General features: G+C 40.0%; 1 protein-coding gene across 2 annotated transcripts in view; it reads left to right on the top strand.

Moving 5' to 3' along the window:
• The window catches only part of nbas (NBAS subunit of NRZ tethering complex), a 224,197-nt gene that overhangs the window by 148,153 nt on the left and 58,260 nt on the right, over nucleotides 1-17,784 (top strand). For both annotated transcript variants that reach the window (XM_084736747.1, XM_084736746.1), the window contains exons 45-48: nucleotides 658-998; nucleotides 4,255-4,479; nucleotides 10,597-10,787; nucleotides 16,371-16,460. In XM_084736747.1, the coding sequence (XP_084592873.1) occupies nucleotides 658-998; nucleotides 4,255-4,479; nucleotides 10,597-10,787; nucleotides 16,371-16,460 (847 nt within the window). The remainder of the gene's footprint in view (nucleotides 1-657; nucleotides 999-4,254; nucleotides 4,480-10,596; nucleotides 10,788-16,370; nucleotides 16,461-17,784) is intronic.

Raw genomic sequence — 17,784 nt, 5'->3', positions numbered from 1 at the left:
AGACAGAAGGATCTGAGGCAGCCTGCATCCACAGAAGATCTGTGCTTAGTTCTCCAAGATGTTTGGAACAACCTACCTGCTGAGTTTCTTCAAAAAGAATTGATGCTGTTTTGAAGGCAAAGAGTGGTCACACCAAATATTGATTTTTCTTCTGTTGGCCCACTTTGCATTTTGTAAATTGATAAAAAAAATAAACAAATGCATTATATATTTTGAAAGCATTCTTACTTTGCAGCATTTCTTCACACCTGCCTAAAACTTTTGCACAGTACTGTAAATCTAAATTTCTCAGTTGAAAACAAATCATCATGCAGGACTTGAGTCACAGTTGTCTGGATGAAAGTCCTGTGCTTAACTCACTCAACCACCACACCTTTCTGTTAAGCTGAAGTTCTTTGTTGCTCTTTATACCACATCCTGGTGCACATACCTGTATATATGCCCATGCCTGTTTTTTTCCCTTTGATTTGTACCATCAACCAAGCCCATTGCTATTACTCTGTTCGTCAAATCATAGGTGACAAAAATACTCAACTAGCATGCCTCCTCGGTACTCAGAGGAGGACTACATTCACTATGAATACCCTGAAAGGACAGTCACATGAAAAGTGTTACATTTTCCCTTTAATGCTTAACAAAGTCAAATATATCTTTCAGGTTTGAACTACCGGAAGCTGACTGACGAATCGTTGGATCCATTGGTCACTCTACAACCAGTTCTGACCAGTCAGAACGTGCTGTCCATCTCCAAACTTGCTAATCGGCTACCTGTGCCTGGTGGTGGAGGAGCCATGGTCTCCCCCAGTGCCGTCCACGCAGTGTGGCTACAGAAACTCTTTTGGACGGGAGACCCCCAGCTGCTGAAGAGACCCCCACAGAATGACCAGGACTACCTCCATGCATACGACACCTGCGGCAAATACTTGGACAGGCTGGTCCCTGCTGATGCTGTCGACTTCCTGGACAGCATCACCTTCTCATCTGATGCAGCCGAACATGTAAGCTTAAATTTGGTCAAATTATAGTGATCCAGATCCAGTCATCTCTTTCATATGTATTAATGTGTGTGAGGCAGAAAAGAGGAAAAAGTAGTATGACAGTAAAATGTGAAGGAGGCTCTATTTTCTATTACCGTCTCAGACAGGAACTGGTGGGAGGTTGGCAGACAGACAATTTGTAATTGCAGCACAGAAGGTACTGTAGTTGGTTCCAGGCAGCCACCCAGACGGGATTCATATTGTCTAAAAGGAAGCAATGTGGGGATTTCCAATCACTACATCAAACTGTCACATTCCTCACTCTGCGCTCTTCATCGTCTGACCGCTCGTCTCTCATGCCCCTGGCTCAATTTTTGGAACGTCAAAGGCCCTTTCCTAATTTTAAATATATTATTATGTTCACATCCGCACTCTGTCGCCTCAAAGCACATACCAGTCATGATTTATAAAAGAAATTATAAAATTGCACAAGAAATGTCAGCCACATAATTACAGCTCTCTGAAAAATTGTCCTGCAGAGGACTTAAAGTGCCTCAGTGCACCTTATCAATAGTAGCCCACTGTTTTTTTTTTTCATATACTGGCACATCACCGCTCCCCCTCTACAGACCTTTCCCTTTTCCTCCACTTTTGTCTTATACCTCCTCTCATTCTCTGTGACTCTGCCAGAGCTAATTGATCCCTCTCTTCTTCAGAGCCAATTAAACTCCAATTCCCAGCAGGCACTGTTTTCCCACTGTGCTTTTTAACATGCAGATTACCTCTCAGAAACCCACTGTCTGCTCCCTCTTCCCTAACTATACTTCTCTTTCCTTTTTTTTTTATCCTTTTTGAACCTTCACCACTAGGAATGCGTCTGACCTTTCATATCCCTATTCCCCCGCCCCCCCAGCGATGGATTGATCCATTTTCCACTAGGCTAAGGGCTGAAAGGTATGCCTGGGACTTATCCTACCTCCTACTGGACATATCTTTTGAAAGCAAACAGAGAGCGCTGGCATTTTTTTCCCCCTCTGAAGTATTGATCTTAGATAGCATCTTTAGCTCGACCTCCAGCCTGTTTTCAAACCTTGCCCTTTGGTGAATGCCTAAATCTGTTTCCCGCTCATGCATAAAAGAAAAGACAAGGTCAAGTGCAAGTTCAGCGTTATTGGTCATACGTAGGTTAACACAGGGTCAACAGTACAATGAAATGTGTGGGATTGGAAGAACAGAACTGCTCAGCAGTAAGAGCACTAAATAGAGAAACAATAAAATAAGAAGATATTTAAATACATTTTTAACTAGGAAAATAAAATACAACTCTGTACTGATATTAACATAATACTAATTCTGACACCACTTCATATTATAAAGCAAAAAAGTGAATTTGAGCAGATTGGAGGGCAAAAAATTGTCCAGATACAAAACTAGCAATATGCAGCAGTGCAACTTGATTTGTCTCTCTGTAGATGAGTAACTTGAGTGTCTAAGTTATTTATTCATAGCTAATATAATTTTCTTAAGTCATCCATCTTTCTATATAAGTGGCGGACAGTTAGCTTACTTGTAACTCCCAAAATCTCCCCATTTTCATTTTTTGAGAATATTCCCTTAAAAAGGGTGCTGTGGATCATATAAAAGGTACGGCTTCTCCGTCCTGTTAACTAGTCTCTCAACCTCCTTATTGACCGCCGTGATGAGAGCAAACAAAAGCATCAAGAAGTTCAGTGTCGATTTTGACCAGAAAAAGTAGTTTGGAGGTGAAGCAAGTGGGTGAAACTTTGCCAAAACAGAGACAGATACCCTTACTGGGAAAAACTGAAACAATATGATGTTCGCTTGTTCACACTGCTTCCAGTTAGGATCCACGATCAAATAAAACAGTAACACGGAAATAATTCATTTAATTTAAGGGTTAAGGATCATTTAATTTTATTTTTTCGCTAACATCAGTGACACTGGAAGTCAGTCAGAGGTCAGTGGATAATATTGTCATTCTAAATAGTTTGTGTTGATGTGCAAATGAAAAACTAGTTATTGAATAATATTGAGATACTTACTCATTATTTACTCATTATTTTGAGATAATAAGTCTTTATTTTGAGCAAGTTTCACATTATAATGACTTACATACATCTCTTTTTTCAGCAAATTTGAGTTAATGGGCTTCCGTAAAGAGAGACAGAGTTTATATAATGTTGATATATCTGTCCATATCCGCACCCTCCCTTTCTCGCGTTCGTTCTGTGTGCGCTGTCTCTGCTGCGAGTCGGTGTCACACTTTAATAGCCTGGTGGTTTTCCAGAGGTTCATAGCGCATAACCTAACCCACCACTTGTTATGTGCACAGCATTTTACTTGATGTTGCCCAATCAGAATCTCAACGAAAGACACTTGTGTCTAAGCGCTGCGTTGACAGGAAAGAGGCAGAGGAGAAAAACAGCTAAATCAGCTGGGACAGCACGGGCAGTGCATCAAGCTGCATCTGCCCTGGCCGCGGGGCAGATGATTTTTTAAGGGGCATAAGGCCAAACTGAGGCTCTACTGTATAAATATATTAAAATGAGGATTTGTACAAGAGTAGTAGTGACTGTGTGTGTGTCCACTCTGTGTATCAGTCCTTTGCTTGTGGATAGAAAACAACACTATATCAATATGTTAAGACGAGGACTGTATGTGTGTGTGTGCATGTACACACTCACCCTTGAAAAGGAATTGTACCTGTCAGTAAACCCTATTTGAGTGATCAACCTGTCCTGGCAGGGAAAAGTGCTGTCAGTCAAAAGTCACGATATCTAGCAAATGCAGAAGGATGAGTAGCATGTGTCTGAGTGTGTGGCACAGGTGGCTGGAAATGTGAAGTTGGATGATTTATAAGTGTCTTCTCGGTGTGAATGTGTGTGTGTGTGTGTGGTGCTTGTCAGTGAATTTGTGTTTCTGTGCAATACAGAGTGAAACCTAATGCCCTAAAGGCCCTCTCTTCTCCCCACGAATGGTTAACCTGCTCTCACTGAATTGAATCAATTACACCAAGCTTCCAGCTATGATCTCCCTCTCTCACACACACATACTCCTCACACACATGCTACTCAAGCTCCTGATGGTATTTTGGTGCAGATAGATTGGGTTATACCTGCCGCTCTTCAACATGTTCAGTTTGAATTTAACGTACATAACTTGTGCACCTCTCTTTCCTTCTCTCCTTGCTCAATTCGATTTGCCCTTCTCCTTTTCCCTCATTCTCCTCCCTCCTTCCACCCCATCCCATCTCCAGCTGAGCATCCAGGCCAGGTCGGAGGTGATAAAGCGAGCCACCAAAGCCCTGCGCCAGCTGGGCGAGAAGAGCAAGAAGAGAGGAGGTGATGTTAGCGGGGAGCAGGAAGGGACGGACCCAGCGGGGATGACTTTTGATGAGGCTCTGGCACACCTGCAGCAATCACAGGCCCACCTGGACACTCTGAGCCATCCCTTCATAGTGTCACTCAGAGACAGCCAGCAGGTAGACCCCATCTGCCAGACACTAAAGCCTTTTTATTTTTAACAGGGAGGAATCCTCTTTGGGTAAATGCGTGGTAAATGATCTGTTAAAGGAGCACACAGAGTTCAATAGAGATTTAGCAATAGTTTAAAAGAAATAGACGCCAAGACCGTTTGATGCAGTGATTCTTGGCCTGGCCTGAGATACCCAGAGGTTTTCAGAGAGGGAGATGGGCCTCCCCAGGGGGGCTCCAAACTGTTTCAGGGGCGGCTCAGTGAATGGAAGTGAAAAATTATTACACCAGTTATGACACTAGTTAGGAAAAGGAGATCACATAGAACAGACTAAGTATGTGTGACTGGGTCAATGAGATAGTCCAAATGTGTAGTTTTGGAGAATTTTACTTGGTTCCCCCTTTCCCAGAGTCAGAAACTAATAAATGCCTTTGGACAGGCTGTTTTTATGTATTCAGTGTAGTCTTCAGTTATGTCAAACAGCAGTATTAGGCCATCTCATTTCAATTGCCGTGGGATCAAACTGATCCTATTCGCATTCAGGTATTGAACAAAACTAAGCAAGCAAACTAAGGGGGATGAGGTGCCTTTTTCTAAACTTTGTCTGAGGGGAGGCCCATAGCTCAGACTTTGAAAACCCTTGGCATAAACTGTCGCCCTTTTTACACCAAGGCCCCACACAAAAGAGGTGAGACATGTAAAACAACAGCGTCATCACCTAGGGTGGCCTATAACATATGCATCTGCCAGTGATATGGGTGTAACGATTCACTCATGCATCCAATGCATCGGACTTTAATGTGTAAGATATGAGTGCATCGGTTCAGACAGCCTGTATCGGTAAAAAGCTGAACATAAATCGGAAACAAATCGACGTAGCACTAGTGTATCGATACATGTAATTAGGACATGCATATGTTTCATTTTCATCTTCTCTCCTCTTGTCTCGGCCTGCACCGCTCTCACTGGACACCTGCTGCCGCGCTCACACGAAACAAGCGCTCCCTCTTCCCTCTTCTGTATCTCCTCTTCATTTAATCAAAACAGACCGCGCTGAAAACAGCGACAGAAGTGACACTGTACTGTGTCGCACCACTGTAACTAACGATTATTTTAATTGTTAATTGCAGCTTTAAAGTGCTGCTAGCTGTTTTTTTAAAATCCTTCAATATTGCGATAACCCACCATCAAAACATCAAACCGCTGTCCCATCCTGCCGACTCACCTTTCGTCAATTCAGCTGTCTTACTACCTCCGCTGCCGGCTTAAAAATATAACATTCTACGTACGTATTTTCACAGGCCAGTCTTGATAGGACCAATATGGCGACAATGTTGACGAACAAATCAAAGGCTTATACATATATATATATATGAACTTGATGATACACTGTACTTATTTTTCTAGAGGTATTAATCCATATAACACCATATAAGAAATTCTAGTCACTTTTTTATTTCTGAGAGGGCAGAATTCTTAGTTTGGCTAAAGCTAATAAGCTACTTTCTGATAATGTTCTGTGGCATAGTGTAATGCTTATCTACAAGTGACACACTGTTCATTTTCATGTCTTTCCTCTTGTTAATTAACAGGTAAATTGACCTGATAGTCATTCTCCTAAATGCTTTTCATCAAGTGACTCATTCACAGCGTTTGAGACATGCACACTTGATCACTCACATCCTGTTCCCCTGTCTGTTCATGAGGTCACCTTTTCTTGGATATACAGATCGTGTCTGTGTGTACTTGTGTATGCATGTGTTGTATATTTCTGGGGTGGTTCTGCTCGACTAAGCTCTTCTCAGCCTCAGTGGGACTAGTCAAGGGTATATTAATGTAAATCTAAGGGCTGCTGTTTCAAATGAGCCCTGCCACATGGCCGTATATACAGTACGTACACCATGCTGTATCTCATTAAGCAAAGTCACACTGACTTACCCCACTGTCACCTCCCTGCGTGCGTGTGCATGCGTGTGCATACACAAAATGAATGTGGGGCTACATAGTGTGTTGCTATGCGACCATGAGATACCCATGAAAACTGGCCATTTCTGACCCCCATATTGTATAGGTTTATAATATTTAGCTCCTTTTTTATCTGTGTTTAAAAGCACATACTAGTGAAGACGATACATGCATTACTTAGCTGTAAGCTAGGTAATACTTGTCACACGTACACACACACACACACACACACACACACACACACACACACACACACACACACACACACACACACACAGTCCAACCTCTATAATGTAACTTCCCTTCTCCTGGAGCAGGAAGCGATTGTATCCTTGGAGATAGATAAAAAGGATATAAGAACCAAAAGAGGGCAGATAGGTAGAGAAAGATAGATAGAAGGAGCCCTGTAGGCTCTGTTTGGCTATACTGTGGTCATTTATCAAGTGTACGTGACCAGCTGCTGGGAATAATAGTGGATTGGAGATGAATCCACCACAGGCGTCTTGACCTGCCGTGAGGACAGCAAATTATACACTGCGGATATTGTGTATGGTACAATGGTACAGTGTGTTTTTGAAAGGATGAATCAGTAGCCAGAGAATAGCTGTGAAGAGATAACCATGCTGAGGACAAATTATTATATGTTAGCACCGCTCTGTTTTAAAACCTGCCCATGTTCTTCTGATATCATATACAATGAATCAAATACTGTAAAAACAAGCCCCGATGATTAGATAGTGCTGTAGCATGCAAAATTACATCCATTGAATTTAAAGCCGATTATATTTTTGAATGAATGATTTTTTTGCTTTCCTTGACAGCGACAGAAGAGAGATGACAGGAAATGAAGGGATATGAGGGACATTTAGGATATTGAGGTTCATGCCACCACTCTGGTGCCAATGCCACCAGGGTTCCCTGAAATTATCACTGAGTACACTTGCTGTTTGGTGAAATCTTTATTCCATCATCCACAGTCCAATGTGGAGTATCAGTTGAATCTTGTCAGCTCAGAACCCATTAAGTACAATAGTTGATCGGGGAAGTTGTGGCGGAGCAGGTTTAGACAGATGAGGGTATGACAGTGTCTCATTTCATCCACTCCATTTTGCTGACCAGACTTTAGCCAGGAGGAGCCTTTAGTCCAAGCTGGGTCAGCATGGGTCTTATCCGCTCACCTCCTGGGGTCGTCCTTGGTGGTGCGTCCACTTGATCTGACTGGGTGGTTGAAAGATGCCATGTGCATTGTTGATCATCTCAAGGTCCACTGCTCTTTAATCCAAACGATGCGCTTAATTTTCCAATGGTTTCAAGTGTATTTCTGTCATAGGTGATGCATGTTTTAGCAATAAAGCTAAAAAATAATAGATAAAAACAAAAATGTAGCAAAGTTTCAACAAAGGAGCTACTGGCTGCAGCATCTGCATGTGCTGCCTTATCCATCCATCTATAATTCCATTCAGTCCTTGCCTGATAAGGTTTTTTATGGCACACAAAGTGGCCCAAATGTCCTTTTACCCTACAAACTTCCTCCAGCTCTTCCTTCATGTCCTGAGCCTGCCTTAGAGTTTCCTCCTAGCTGTCTATGCCCAGAGCAGCTACAAAAGGAAGCAGCCAAAGGGCATCCCGGATAGATGCCCAAATCACCTAGCCAAGCTACTCTCAGTGAAACCAGCCACCCTGTAGAAAAAAGCCTCATTTATGTCACCTTTATCCTTGAGTCAGTATCTTAAACTTATGATCATAAGTGAGGATTGGAACTGAGCATTGAGAGCTTAGTTTTATAGACACCTGCTTTTCCTTAACTGGCACTTAAACACTTGATTTTTCATTAATAACACCCAAAGATACGTGTGCTTCTCAGCTCGCAGCAGGTACGTCCCCAATACCTGTACTCAAAGATCTACATTTTTCCTAAAGACAATTAAACTTTAGATTGACAGTGAACATTATCTACAAAAAGCAGTGACCCAAATGTTACCCAACCAGAACCTCCTCAGTCTTCAGCTAGGCCTTGATATTCTGCCAATGAATATAATATGAATATCATATATCATGAATATACGATGTCCATATATCATGAATATGTGGAATATTATAAATCATATGAATACCAATATCAATGAATATTACAATCAGGAGAGGTGACAAAGGGTGCCCTTGTCTGAGTCCAATGCCAACGCTGATTTAGCTTGACTTTATGCCAAGAATGTCAATGTCTTGCTCAGGGAGCGCAGGGAATCAATGAAAGCTCTCAAACTGCTCCTCCTTCCACTGGATACGTTGGATGCAAAGATCATAACCTTTTCACACATGTGAAAAAGCCTGGATTAGCAAATGTCAAACATATATATTATTAAACACTGGTGCTTTCAGACAGCGGTGGAAGTACATTCTAAGTACATACTCAACTTCTGTACTTATATACAAATTTGAGGCACCTGATCTTTACTTGAGTGTTTGTACAGCTTTGTGTTTCTACTCCACCACACATATCTGACAGCTTTAGTCTCTAGTTTTTTTGTTTTTTTGTTTTTTTTTCAGATCACAGTTTTAGATTACAATTTGGCCAGTGAAAACCACATCCTCAATTTTTTTTGTTCCATTATAGGTTTTGAAAATTCTCCTATTTCTTAAGCTGGATAGACCACTTAGAATCACTTTTTGATCATTTGAAAAATCTCGTCACAAAGCTGAAAAAGGGATGTTTTTCTGAGACTGTGCAAAGTTTACTTTTTTAGAACTATTTCTCACAGAACAATGATGTTACAAACATAGGATCTTACTGGTTATAGTACACGGCTGATCAGACCAGCATCTGTCTTTGTCTTTCACTTGGCAAACAACAAAACTGTGCATTACTGTGCATCTAGCGTCTTTGAAACCTGTCACGCCCCCAGGTTTTCACTTCTGTGACTAAAGTAGCTGCAGACCCTTTTGTCCACTGGTACAAAGTTGCCTCTATTAACCAGCCTTTGAAGTCCTGTGTCTCAAGCTCTTCAGAGACTGGTTGTTTCAACAAGCCCGTTCTTGGTTTGCCACAATGACAAGCAGCAGCCACCTCCAGACCACAGGTCTCTGCAGCTACTGTTGAGATCTAAGGATCTGTTCTACCTCCACATACACAACCTTGGTTTGTTCAAAGCTGAGAGCTGTGTCTGTGGAGGAATAAAATCAATGAGATAAGATAATCCTTTATTAGTCCCACAACAGGGAAATTTGCAGTGTTACAGCAGCAAAGTGGATAGCAAAATGGAAAGAAGCATCAACGATATGTAATAAACAAGTAAATGTGCAATATAAACAATAGTATCAATATAAACAAGAAGAAAATATAGAAATAGGACAAAATAAACAAGAGGAAATGCAAAAAAAGGAATAATACAAACAAGAGGAAATATAAAAATAGGAACATTATAAACAGAGGAAGTATAAAAACAGGAACAATATAAACAGATAATATAAATATCTAATAAATCTAAATATATATAAACTAGAGACAGATAAAATATAAACAACAGACAAAAAAGACATCAAGAGTTTACAAAGAAAACAAAAGAGAAAAATATATGAAAATATTTTGAAATAAGGAAATTTTCTGCATTCTGATTATAGGTGTTAGCATTAAAGTTTTTTGTTCTGTTTTTTTCTTGTGTAAATATTCACATATCTATTTAAAAAACAGACACTTCCTGAAACACCCGTACCGCACACACAATCAAATTCCATTTTAAGCTTTCCAGGTTCAGATTGCAGCCATTTTTTATTGGAAGAGAGAAAAACAAGCAAAGCAGAGCAGGACATTGGAGCTGCCCTCTGGGTTAATACCTGTAGAGAACAAAGTACTCAACAACAACCTTCACTCAATAAACTTTACACTTCTACACCAAACTTCTTTCACTCTGCGTTTATCTTTTTCTTCATTTGCTGTCTCTGAAATATAACATAATGTTTTTCCCCTCTGGTGTCTCTTTCTTCTGGCATCCTGCATTATTATTTCTTTGTCTCTGTTTGTCTTTTCTAAATATTTCAGATTTTTTTTTTTGTAATGTCTGCCAACTCACACTTTTTTTTATTTGTCTTTTTCCCATGAAATATTTCACCTGTCAGGTAAAACTGTCTGCACCCCCATCACTCTTATTTTGTTTCTGTATTACAGCATTACAGTCAACTTTATGATCTGTCCCGGTCGGAGAGGTCAAAAGTACACGAGCTGGCAGTCACCATGGCAACTGATGGGCAGCCTCTGGAGCGTATTGGAGAGCTTCTGCAAGTGGCTGTTGGCCCCCTAGACCTGTCTGTTAAAACAGTGCTTTGTGACGCAGTGGAGAGAGTCGTGGCTGCACTCAGGTATGATCTCTCTCTTTTGCTGTGTTTCTTCAGGACATACACAGCAGTAAACATTAACTCAACATAAACTCTGACTTCGTAAGATCAAGTCAATGCTTGTCAGAACGCCTCTATACAAAATCTTCCTATTTACAACATGCACAATGACACAAAGAAGCCTGGCTCTACACTTGAAGGAGTTATTCAGCATTTTGGAAAATACACTTTTTCGCTGTCTTGCCGAGAGTTAGATGAGAAAATCGATACCACTCTCATGTCTGTGCACTAACTATGGAGCTGGAGCCAGGAGGCGATTAGCTTAACGTAAAGTCTGGAGGCGCTGCTGGCCTGGTTTCCTCTAAAGTTCGATAATAAACCTATCAGCGCCTGTAAAGCTCAGTAATTAACATGTTGTTTCAACAGTGCAATCCATACAAAAAAAAAAAAAAACAGAAGAAAAGCTGAAATGTAAAAAAAAATAAAAATGAAGTTGTATGGACTATCATGCACATTTTACACCTTATCATCCATAAACAAAGTTTTAAATTACAAAAACATAAACCTATATATATATATATATATATATATATATATATATATATATTCACTAAGTTCAAAATGTTCTTTTTTGACTGCAAGAATGTTAACATAGTAGTTAGAGGTGGCAAAAGTGCGCTCTTTACTTGAGTAGAAATACAGATACTTATGTAAAAAAGACAAAGCAGAAGTACTGATTCAACTTCTATACTCAAGTAAGTACAGGCTCTGAAATGAACTCAGTTTAAAAGTAAAATGTAGCCCTCTCAAGGACATCTCTACCAGCTGTTTCTGTGCAAAGCTAACTAAACCTCCCCTTTTCCTCAGTGGTATCCCGGTTATGTCTGTTTTCTTCTTGTTACATCATCCTTTCTATGTGTTATTGTTCCATCCATTTAGGTTGAAACTGGTACTGATATAGAGAAGGTGGTGTGCAATAATGCATAATAAAAATAATCAATAATTTCCCCTCAAATGCATTAAAACTAAAGTAACAAGTGTGTTTTGAAAATGTAAGTACAGATAATTGTGTTCAAATGTAGGAAGTAAAAGTAAAATGTTGTTAGAAAATAAATTCCCAAGTACAGATACCTGAAAACTCTACACACATACAGTAACAAAGTATTTGTACTTTCTTTCATCCCACCTCTGATATTGGTTAATAATTCACTTTGTTGTATGTCTAATAAAAGTAAACAACGTGGCTACATTTTAGTCTTAGTTACTACATTCTTCGCTCCATCTTCTGCTTCAGGAGTCAGAGCATTTTAAATTCTGTACTTGCCTGTGAAGTTAGTGTTTTGTTGATATAACTGTTGTTTTCACTGCATCATAAATCATAAATGGTGTTGCACACTAGTAGCTCCCCTCTGAGCCCCGAGTTGTTCAGAAAACAGTTAATAATAACAGGACAACGTTGAGAAAATCACACTGCCGTAGGCTTGTGCACTGTGTGCTACCAAAGATACCACCCATCCTGACAAACCTAACGAAGGCAGGAGGAAAATCAAGTTGTCAGGTTGGTGTGTGTATGTCCCTTTTTTTCTTATTTTAATCTCTTTTTCATTCACTGTCGCGCCTTGTCAAACAACATTATCATCTACATGCATCCCTTTCATACCTGCCTGGTGAGATTACATACATATGTATGTAAAAAAAATATATGTATTTTTTAAAACCAGTCCGATTAAGAGCAACATCTATATCCATTTCAAAAGGGGGCTTTATGATGAATATTCTAAACTATTGAAGACCACCCCAGCATACCACCTACTACCTGATCTCTGCCGGTTGTTATCTGAAAATATACTGTGTATACTGGTCCACTTTGGGCTCAGCATGTTGGTGGGAAAAACACTGTCAAAACAAATGCCCGAAGTGTTGAATTGAATCTACAGAAGCTGCCTGTGGGAGTTGGACTTGCAGCATTTTATTGGTGTCTTCCTGCTGCCCACATTCAAAGGGAGGGAAGAGATGATTCAGGCTGACATGTCTACAGAGCTGCAAGAGTTTAGGGCCACAGAAAATACTTGGATGTTGTACAAGTTATTAAGAAACAGTGCCCTGTTGCATAAACCACCTTAAGTTTAAAATTTAAGTTTGTCCCTAAAGCAAAATAATTCCCTAATCTGAGGCGTATGCTTGGGAGCGTTGCATAAAGCCTCTTAGTGTCAGATGTATCCAGCTAAACAAGATAATGGACCAAAATTGCAGACCAGGCAGACTAGCAGTTCAAAGAAATTTAATAACGAAAGAAAATACAGCTGACTTATGCTTGGGTCAGGTAGGCAAATGAAGAATGCCACGTCCAAAAAATAAAATCTAAAGTCAAAGTCAGAAAATTAAACAGAGGTCCAAAGCGTGGGTTGGTGGACACAGAAACAGAAAAAAAACAATAACTAATTAGGCACAGGTGAAACAAATGAGTGATCAGAAAGGACAGGAATAGGACAAATACAGGAGGTTATTTCACAAAATCAAGAGGGAAAGAACAACAAAATGAATGAGAAGAAGACCAACAAAAATACTAAACTTTACTTGTTTCCTTGCTTAAAGGTTAGCTAAGGCTTTCAAGGCAGTCACTGTCACTATACAGCACATTTGCACTTCAGTTACCGTGGTTATGCTTCACTTGCATCATCATCCTTTAGCATTACTCGACAGCTTTATTTTAACACTTAGTTAGCCTGTGTTAGTTAGCTTCTCCAAAATTGACAACAAAGAGAAAAACAGATAAAAGAAGAAACGATGATAATGTTGCTCTCCTTGAAGATAATGGAGAGTACAAACAAATAATTCAGAGTATTTAACCGCACAGCCATAACAAATACATACAAGCAGAAAATGCGGCAACAGGTAAGCTAACTGACAAAATCAATGTGAGGAATATAAGTGATGAAGAAATATGTAAATATTACTGTGACAGCAAGAAAGGAGACCAAACACTGACAAAACTGGTGAGTTTCATCGATATAGCTAACGTAAATATATGAGTCAGATTTAGCTAGCTGCAAGTTGCTAGTGCTAACTAGCTGCTCCCCTGCTCCATTGCTCAGACGCCTATGGTCAGTCTTATACTCTCTAACAAGTTGCTAGCATTGCTCATAGTGGGTTTTCTAATACTAATGTTGTTCTCCTTAAAGAATATGGAAAGTACAAGCATGTAAATCAAAATAAATTTAACCAGCATCCATTACAAATACACACAAGCAGAAGATGTAGCAAGAAGTATACTATATAACATTAGCTATATCATTAAATACAATGATACAGCTAATGTTATATATGAGACAGAGTTAAGTTACTAGCATTGCTCCAAATGGTTTTCTCTGTCTTGAAAATTTTGTTTTGGTATCTCCTCCTGCTCAATCACCATTAATTTAGTCATTGTCCCATATTTAATAAATTATTTCACTTTAAAGGAACTGATATGAGCCCCTTATAATTTTCTGAAATAAATGGTCCCTAATAAACCTCTAGCAATGCATAAGGGAATACTTAAGCAGCTCAGGATGGTAACATGCTATAATAACAGTCAATTGATTTGATTGTCAGTTGATTGATTTGATTGTCAATTGTCAATTGAATACAGCATGATGAGTGGCCATATGCCTCAAACTATGAAGTTGCTGATGATTGGTTGAAGAAAAATTATCATGCCCACTAATTTTTTCTTAAGGCATCCTTAGGTGAAAATTTAAGAGAAACCTTAGCCTCAGTGAGTTTATGCAACCAGGCACAAGAACTAAACACACTGTTACAAGGTGCTTTCATTTAACATATGTGTCAACTTAAATGGAAGGCTTATTTTCAGAGTGCTGTTTTTTTATTTTTTATGTTTGTCCTTTATGATAGACCAGGGAGCACGGATTTACTGACAGGGCCAGATATCATCGAGCCATCTGATTGGCTTGATAAATGAGTGCCAATCGCCTTGATTATATTCCTGCCTCATTTCCTGCTTCTTTATGGCTGCTCAATGGCGCATGGTGCAGATAGATGGCACCTGCAATTTACACGCGCGCACACACACACACACACACACACACACACACACACACACACACACACACACACACACACACACACACACACAGCAGAAAATACTTGCGCACATGTACAGACACTCGCGCATTTGTAGTTAAGTAGACATGAAGGCACGATTCCTGATGAATACACACACACACACACGCACACACACACACTTTCTTGTATGCACACAGTCTCTTCCCCTTTCTCTGATTCATTATCTTCTTATAATTAATGCAGCCTAATACAGCTGTTCCCCTCCAGATCTCACTCCCACAGCAACACACACACATACACACACAATGTATGTGTCCGTGTGTGTGTGTATGTGTTCTGTGTATTGGATGAGAGATGTACACACAGCTTTATGTATTCACGGGCGTTTTTCCTCTCCCTTGAACGTGTCACTCAGTGCTCTTGCATATGAATATCCCTTTATGCATTCAAGTATTGCTCTGTGCATGCGCGCACGTGTGTGTTTGTATGTATGTGTGCGTTTGTGTGTGTGTCTGTTGTTGCAGGGCTTTCTCGGAGCATTGTGTTTGGCAGGTATGAATGAGCTGGTCTTGTTTTTGGCTCTCTCGAAGCCTTCAGTCTGGAGCAGCAGGCGTACCTGAGCCTCACACTAATGGCCATCTTTTGTATCTGTCATAACCATTCTGTTTGTGCGTCTTTGAAGAGAAAATGTAAGTGGAGAAATGCAATAAAGAAAATGCTGCGTCGTCTTTCCACCTTTTGGCAGATTATTTGTATGTTGTGTGCATTTATGTGTTGCATATAGTGTGTGTGTGTGTGTGTGTGTGTGTGTGTGTGTGTGTGCGTGTGCGTGTGTGTGTGTGTGTGTGTGTTTATGCATGGGCCTTGGCATGTTCGTGTGTGTGTGTGTGTGTGTGTGTGCGCGCGCAAACATGAGCCCAGCAGCAAAGCAGAGTTGAGTCAGGGGAAATCACCCTTTTTTTTGCCTTCTGTCTTTGTGAAAAATGGCCCTCCTATTGCGACATACAGTACGCACACACACTCAGACACACACGCACTGCAGCAGAGCCCACAGCCACACCAGGAAATACACTAATGACGCTGCAGAAAAGATCACATATTACCTTTTTTTAAGCTCACCTACTATTATGTGCCATTAAACCTATCTCATTTACACCTGATTTAAAAAGAGGAGCCGCTTTTATCAACCTCAAATGATTAAATTATTATATATTCTGGTGAATTTCACCAGCGTGCCCACAGAGCCTATGAGTTTGTTACGTTAGAGACAGGTTTAAATGTTTTTTTCTGTTGTCTCCAGGACTTTAAATAATTTCATGATGGTTAATTTTTACAAAGCTGCGTTTGCTTCAAACATTTAATCGCTGCCAGGCACGTTTTTAACTAACACTGTCCCTGAGAAAAAGCCTTTGATTTTTTCTTTTTTCTTTTCTTTTTTTTTTGTTGCTCAGTTGTCGTCCCTCTGTATTGTGGTGATTTGAGAATCTTATCTTAATTAGCGCATTATGTAAGATGATTGTGTTGATGTGGTTTGTTTTTCAGTGGAGACTCAGATGCCCTGACAAATTACCCACAACCCCTCAGGGTCTTGGAGGCCATGGTGACAGCTGTGCACAACAATGTCCAGGCTGGGTAAGATGTCTAGACAAACATACAGACCATACACACACACACACTTGTCTTATTATATTTATACAAACTGTCTATTGATGACATTTATTGGTAACCTTAAAGGGATAGTTCATATTATTTGAAGTGGGTCACTACTGTATTACCTACAGTAGATGGCGGTTGACAAGCCCCCAGTTTTTACCCACTTAAAAAAAATATTGTACCAGTTTAAGGGTACACTATATTTTCTATTATTTTTACTGTACCTTGTTGTCATACATCCTTGTCCAACGGGAAACCGCTAGTGTATGAGCCAGATATTACACACTCTTGCTCAGTAATGGTACCTCACAAAGTACAGAACTTGCTGTTATATCGCAGCCTCGATCTGTTAGCTTGTTTCTGTTGTTACGTTACTTTGGTGAGCAGAACAAACCTTTTAAAAAACATAAGCCAAGCAATAACACAAGCAAACTAAGCGGCTGAGGCAGCAGTAGACCAGCAGCTCCTGTGATCTGTGAGGTAAAATTCCTGATTTTGTCAATGGAGTTTGGTGGCTTTGAAGAGAGTGATATTTCATGCATATATTGGTGGTTTCCCTTCAGAAAAGGTTTTATTTATTTATTAGTTGGCATTTTTTAAGTGGCTAAAATACCTTTTGTTGCTGACTGTGTCCATAGCAGTAAATTGCTTAGCTTGCATACTGGTACTCCTCTCTGCCTCTCAAAACTGAGGGTATGTCAGCTTCCATCTACTGTAGGTAACACACTCACTATTGATAAGTGATAAGTTGATTGATAAGTGCCTCTCCAATTCCAATAATCCTAACTATTGCTTTAAACTAAACCATCCCCATAGAACAAAAGGTCAAGTCATTTAATCCAAAGCAAATGTGCAAATCCAAAATTGTTCTTATAATCGTAGATAAATCACACACGCCTCAAAGATGTTTCTTTTCCTCGTCTCTTTCATCTCTCTGTCTCTCTGCCTCAGCTCTGTTCAAGGCCTGAAATTAACACCTGCTGAGTGTCAAATGCCAGTAAAATGCCTGCTTGATAGTTGAATCAACAAGAGGCACCTGCCAACCTCTCTGGTTGCTTTTTTTGAGCTGACAGCATTTTGATAGCATCTGTTGTACCCTGGTCAGCTCCTCTGTGACCATCAGCCAAGCAAAATAAAACAATGGATCTGTGACAAAATGACTCTTAATTTACTGCCTGTTGGTGGAGTCATGCACTAAGGGATATCATCTAAGCTTGGACTGGAAGCTGTAGATTAGAGCTGCAGCCAACAATTATTATCTGCACCAGGCATGAGTTTGGTCGTGTGTGTGAGTGTCAGTACA

Source organism: Lutjanus erythropterus, chromosome 15 (genome assembly GCF_056507025.1).
Source record: "Lutjanus erythropterus isolate fLutEry1 chromosome 15, fLutEry1.hap2, whole genome shotgun sequence".
In the NCBI taxonomy this organism is placed as follows: domain Eukaryota; kingdom Metazoa; phylum Chordata; class Actinopteri; order Lutjaniformes; family Lutjanidae; genus Lutjanus; species Lutjanus erythropterus.
This window is presented reverse-complemented; position numbering and strand designations above follow the sequence as displayed.